Here is a 5,777-nt window from a genome sequence, read left to right as displayed (position 1 = left end):
TTCCATTCCATGATCATTCGAGTTGTATTTTTCTTAACTTTTTCATCATAAGTACAATATCCTACATTATGAAATCTCCCAATTTTAATAAAAACAGAATTTAATAATTTTTCACAATCTGCCCTGCTCCCTGGAGACTTCCATTGCTTCTTAATAGTTGTCACTTGTTCTTGCCATCCAACTACTGGCCTTTGTTCACAGTGGGTAGTCATATTTCTATGTTCTAAATTAGTCAAATTCATTGTCAAAATTCCCCATGGAACAGATTCACCAACTGCCCTTGGTATTGGCAAACAGGCAGTAATTTGTGTCACATTCTGGAAATTAGCAAATCCCTTAATCAATCCTACCATCAAATTTTCTTCCTGAGTTTTCTTTGGGAGATAAATTAATTGTTCAGCTTGTCTCTTATTTCTTGTCTTTTTCTTCAGCTCAAATTGTCCTGGTAGATACTCACTTTTTTCCTTATCTCTCATCCAACTAATTTCTCATTTGTCAAGATCAAATTCTGGAATCTGAGTAAAATTACATCCCAATCCCAAAGTACCTCCATAGTTCACTGTTACTTTTTGTTTAGCCACAGTCTCAGACCAGACTCCCACCAATATTATTTTCCAAATCAAAATCCATTTCCCCCAGATTTCAAAATGATATGCAAGATTAGACATGCTTCAAAGTCAGTTTTGAAGTTCTAGGGTCTCTATATACAACTTTCCAAGATGATGGAGCTTTCTTCACCCGAGTATAGTGGATCCATGCATCTGATTCAGCAATCTTGACAGCGGTGAAAGTAGTCAACAATATTTGAAAGGGTCCTTTCCAACATTCCTGAAGAGGTTCAGAAGTCCATGTCTTCACATAGACATAATCACCTGGTTGGAAATCATGTACTGGATTTTCCAAAGACAGAGGCCTGCTCCAGACAACCGCACTCCGAAGTGCAGTTAAAGTTTTTCCGCATATCCTGCATAGCGGATTCCATTTTCGACGAAACTGCTACCATCTGTGTACAATTCCCAGTCCGGATTGTCCATAGGTACATCCTTCAGATCCTCTCGACTGGAATATACATATTCAATGGTAGTCAGGCAATCATGTTCCAGTTGTCCTTCTTCCTGTACAGAACTCAGAAAGACTGCAGGATTAGTTAAGTTAGTGGTTTTCAAAATCACATCATCTTGCTCCATTAAAATTACCTGATATTTCATCATTCTGCTCGGAGATAGCCAATGGCCCCCCCTTTTGCTCCAACACTGATATCACCATGTGTGGCACATATACCACCATCGTTCTTCCCAAAGTCAATTTTTGAGCCTCCTGTATTATCATCACAGTGGCTGCTACCGCTCTCAAACAAGCAGGCCAACCCTTACTTACAAAGTCCAATTGTTTGGAAAAATATCCAACCGGTCGCTTCCAATTTCCCATCTTCTGAGTCAGCACTCCCAGTGCAATGTGCTGTTTCTCATGTACAAATAACTGGAAGTCTTTAGTTAAATCCGGAAGTCCCAAGGCTGGTGTTGTCATCAGGGCCTGTTTTAAATTCCTGAAAGCTCTTTGCTGATCTGGACCCCATTCAAATGGTGGACCTTTAAGAGCTTCATATAATGGTTTAGCCAACAGACCATAGTTCATTATCCATAGCCGACACCACCCAGTCATTCCCAAAAAGGTTCTCAATTCATGGGTATTTCTCGGCTCCGGGATACTGTAAATTGCTTCTTTGCAGTCTGTTCCCAACTGTCTTTGCCCTTGTGAGATTTCAAAACCCAGATATATCACAGTCTGTTTTGCTATCTGGGCCTTAGTTCTAGAGACTTTGTATCCGCTTAGCCCCAAAAAGTTTAAAAGATCAACTGTTACCTTTATACATGCTGGTCTGTCTTCTGTCGCTATCAATATGTCGTCTACATACTGTAGGAGCAAATGTCCAGGTTTGGGACCATCTCGTTTCCACATCTCAAGTTCTTTTGCTAATTGGCTCCCAAAAATTGTTGGACTATTCTTGAACCCTTGCGGCAATCTTGTCCATGTCAATTGTGTTTTTCATCCTGTTCTTAGATTTTCCCACTCGAAAGCAAATAATTTTCGACTTCCTTCTTCCAGGGGTATACAAAAGAAAGCATCCTTCAAATCAAGCACTGTAAACCACTGATGATTCTCCCCTAGAGCTGTTAAAAGTGTATATGGATTGGCCACTACAGGATGTATATCTTTTACTATCTGATTTATCGCCCTCAAATCCTGTACTAATCTATATTCTCCTGATGGCTTTTTCACTGGTAAAATTGGAGTATTATATTCAGATTCACACTCCTCTAAAATTCCATATTCCAAAAATTTATCAATTAATTTCTTGATTCCCAATCTAGCCTCAGGCTTAATTGGATACTGCTTTAATCTCACTGGCTTCACATTTTCCTTCAGTTCTACCTTTACAGGCTGTGCCATTTTAGATTTTCCAGGTATCTCTGTGTTCCAAACTGTAGGGATCACAGCATCATCAACTTCTTGTGGCATCTCCTGAATCTTAACCTTCTCCTGTATCATCAATATTTCTCCTGTCTTTGATTCTGGTATTTTTAAAAGAATTTCTCCTCCCTCAAAAGCTATCTGTGCATTTAATTTGGATAACAGATCTCAACCCAACAAGGGTATCGGACATTCTGGCACATACAAAAATTCATGTGTAATTGCCTTATTTCCAAATTTTAAATCAAGGGGTTGAAAGAATGGTCTATTTTCCTGTTTCCCAGTCGCTCCAATTATGTTAGCTGTTTTATTTCCCAATTTCCCTTTATAAGTATTCAAAACAGAATATACTGCTCCCATATCAACTAAAAATTCAACTTTATCATCTCCCAGCTTAATTGTAACCAGAGGTTCAGCTGGGTTCCCCTCCGGTCCCCTTCATTCATTTAAAGTCATCATTTTTGCAGCCTCTTGCTGATTTGTTTGCAGTTTAGTGCAATCCTTTTTCCAATGTCCATCCTCCCTACAATATGCACACTGATTCATTCCTAGAGGTGCATTAGGTTCCCGGTTACCAAAGTTTCTAAAACCTCCTCTTCCTCGAGTTCGTCCTCTTCCTCTTGCCGCATGCCCTGTTAAGACAGCTATTAATCTACTGTCTCTGATCTTTTCTTTCTTTTCTTTTCTTTGCTCTTCTTCCTTCTCTCGATTATTATAGACTTTCCATGCTGTTTCTAACATTTTATTCAAATTTCTTGAGTCCTCTCCTGCGGGAGCATTATCATGGACTCAACGACAGATCAATATGATCGTAGTTGAAGACCCTTTACTAGAGCATCAGACATCATTTTATACATTGGTTACATCCGTACATGCGTTTAGCTATTTTACTATTGGTTACACACATTATTCACGTGTTGTCCATGCGCCTAGTTACACTCAATGATTGGTTATATCAACACTGTACATGCGCATAAAGATAAGACATAATTGGTTATACTAACTAAAACATGCGAGACTTGTCTCAGTCTAATTGGTCAAGATAAACTGCCGAATTGAGGTTCTTTGTGCCAAGTTCCCTTTATCGTGGAATGCGCACCTGTGTTCTTCCAATTGGTATCTTTCTTATTTTTGTCTTCTTGTTTATTCTGTTCAAGGCCTTCTAAAGGCGTCTGGAATGCTCTTGTGACCGTTAGCTAAATATGTTCCCACACTCTCCCTCCAATTTTTGGAGTTTTCGCCTTATATCAGGCACTGACTGTCCCATAAAAATCGAAGCCAATTGTTGTTGTTCTGCCTCTGTTTCCAATTTTAAATCAGTATATTTTCTAGCAGTTTCCTTCAATTTTTCCAAAAACACAGAGGGAGATTCATTTTTATCTTGCTTTATCTCATGTAATTTAGACCAATTCAAAGCTTTCGGCATTGCATGCTTTACTCCATACAATACCCATTTTTGGTATCGAGTTAACCTTCTCCTGTGTACAGGGTCATTCGGATCCCACTGGGGATCTCCCGAAGGAAAACTCTGTTCCAAAGTTCCAGAGAGCGTTTCATTCATAAGTGCTGCCTCTGCTTGTGCTTTTCCGGTTTTTAATACCATCTGGTTTTCAGTACTATCCAATAAATTATCCAATATTACTTGTAAATCATTCCAATTGGGATCCTGAGTTCTAATAATTGTTTCTACAACCCTTCCTACTCTCTCCGGATCTTCTCTATAAACCCCTGCTGCCTGTTTCCATGCCATCAAATCCATAATAGAAAATGGCACTTTGACATATACTGGCCCATGCTGTCCCACTCCCTGTCTCAAGGGAGCCAACAATTGAGATTGCTGATGAGTTCTCTGAGACACTGGAGTATGAATTACTACTTCTGGTGTCTCATCAGCTTCTTCCCTCATTCTAGTACTATCCGGTTCTATTATTCTCCCTGATTCAATACTCCTTTCCCATGCATGTGAGGGAGAGAGATCCTGCTCCTCCCTTGGTGGGGCTATTTCTAATTCTAGTTCCATTTCATCCTCTTTTGGTACCGTACATCTAATGCACCTCTTTCCAATATCACAAGCCGAACAACTACTCTTAGCTTTCTTATTTTCTGAAGTTAATGTCATCACCAAATTATCTCGACTAATTAACTTGCATTCTTTTTGCCAGTCCGTTCTCTGCCTCAAATAAAAGAACAAATCCACATATGGCACTTCACTCCATTTACCCTCTCTCCTACAAAATAACACTAACTGTAATATAGTATTATAACTTAAAGTTCCATTTGTTGGCCATTTTTCCCTATCTTCCAAAACATACAAAGGCCACCAATGATTACAATATTCAATCATCTGACTTTTACGTAAATCATCATGTAATTCACCCCAATGTGCCAATAAACATCCCAATGGTGATGTTTTCGGTATCTTTTCATTAGTGTTTATATTTCCCACACTCTTACTCTTAAATAATTTGGCTAATGCCATTATACTTATATATCAAATACCAAATATACCAAATATCAAATATCAAGTGCCAAATATTAATAACCAAATATCAAATGCCAAATATCAAATACCGAATACCAAACAAATGCAAATGACAATTGTCCCAAATACACAAATGTCCAACCCAGCAATAGCTTTCGCTTATGACTTACGGGCAGACGCCTAGGCTTCCAATGCAAACGGGTACCCTCTGAGCCCCAACCCTGCGAAGCTTTCGCCGTGTCTTACGGGCAGGCTATCCAAACAAATTTCAAAGAAGAAGTGCCTTACCCTTTTTCCAGGGAACTTTGCGAGGAGCTTTGTGAGTCAAGAGGGATGGTTCTCCCCGAGAATCCCTCGGTGCCGGCTGGAGTTCGATCAACACTCGATCTCATCCAGTCTCACTCTCAAGGTCCCATCTGGGTCGCCAAAACTGTTGCTGAAATCCGGAATAAAACTCCTTAACAGCAATGAGAAGTTAAGAAGCAGGCACTTCGTTTATTGCAGCGCTGGATGCACGGGGGATAGTTCCACCTAGCGTGCATACCACAGCTCTAGCACTAACAGGTTATATAGAATAACTAATTGCATATTAATCAGGTTAGTATACATATACATAAAAATGATTGCAACTGATTATCTTAGTACTGCCTACATCTGATCATGCGCAATGAAGGATCCATTTGAGTCGAAGGGCTGCTTTTGCGACCACCGACCCATTTGAAGTTCTTGTTGGCTGTCCTTGAAGTCTCTGTTCTTGTCCTTGTTCTTTGATCTTGAAGCTTAGCACAATTTCAGTCACATGTGATCAATTTCAACATTGTTC

The 5,777-nt window shown here is 39.5% G+C and overlaps 1 protein-coding gene across 1 annotated transcript; it reads right to left on the bottom strand.

Annotated features, from left to right (window-relative positions):
- Window positions 1–2,060: 2,060 nt before the first annotated feature.
- LOC121232875 lies at window positions 2,061–5,439 on the bottom strand. The gene is made up of 2 exons (XM_041121373.1): window positions 3,691–5,439; window positions 2,061–3,239 (listed from the first exon to the last, which is right to left on the bottom strand). Exons 1-2 carry the CDS (start codon window positions 4,949–4,951, stop codon window positions 2,911–2,913), a joined length of 1,590 nt encoding a protein of 529 aa, XP_040977307.1. The 5' UTR covers window positions 4,952–5,439; the 3' UTR covers window positions 2,061–2,910.
- Between the last annotated feature and the right edge of the window lie 338 nt (window positions 5,440–5,777).

Source organism: Aquila chrysaetos (genome assembly GCF_900496995.4).
Source record: "Aquila chrysaetos chrysaetos chromosome W unlocalized genomic scaffold, bAquChr1.4 W_unloc_1, whole genome shotgun sequence".
Lineage (NCBI taxonomy): Eukaryota > Metazoa > Chordata > Aves > Accipitriformes > Accipitridae > Aquila > Aquila chrysaetos.
Note: the sequence above shows the minus strand (reverse complement) of the source record. Positions and strands in the feature narration are given on the sequence as shown.

Bases quoted from the DNA above. Each gene is read 5' to 3' on its own strand.
- LOC121232875 (XM_041121373.1), bottom strand. From the start codon at position 4,951: ATGGCATTAGCCAAATTATTTAAGAGTAAGAGTGTGGGAAATATAAAC. The intron at 3,240-3,690 runs GAGAGTGTGGGA...ATGCTCCCGCAG, and splicing joins AAAACTCCAAAAATTGGAGG to GAGAGGACTCAAGAAATTTG.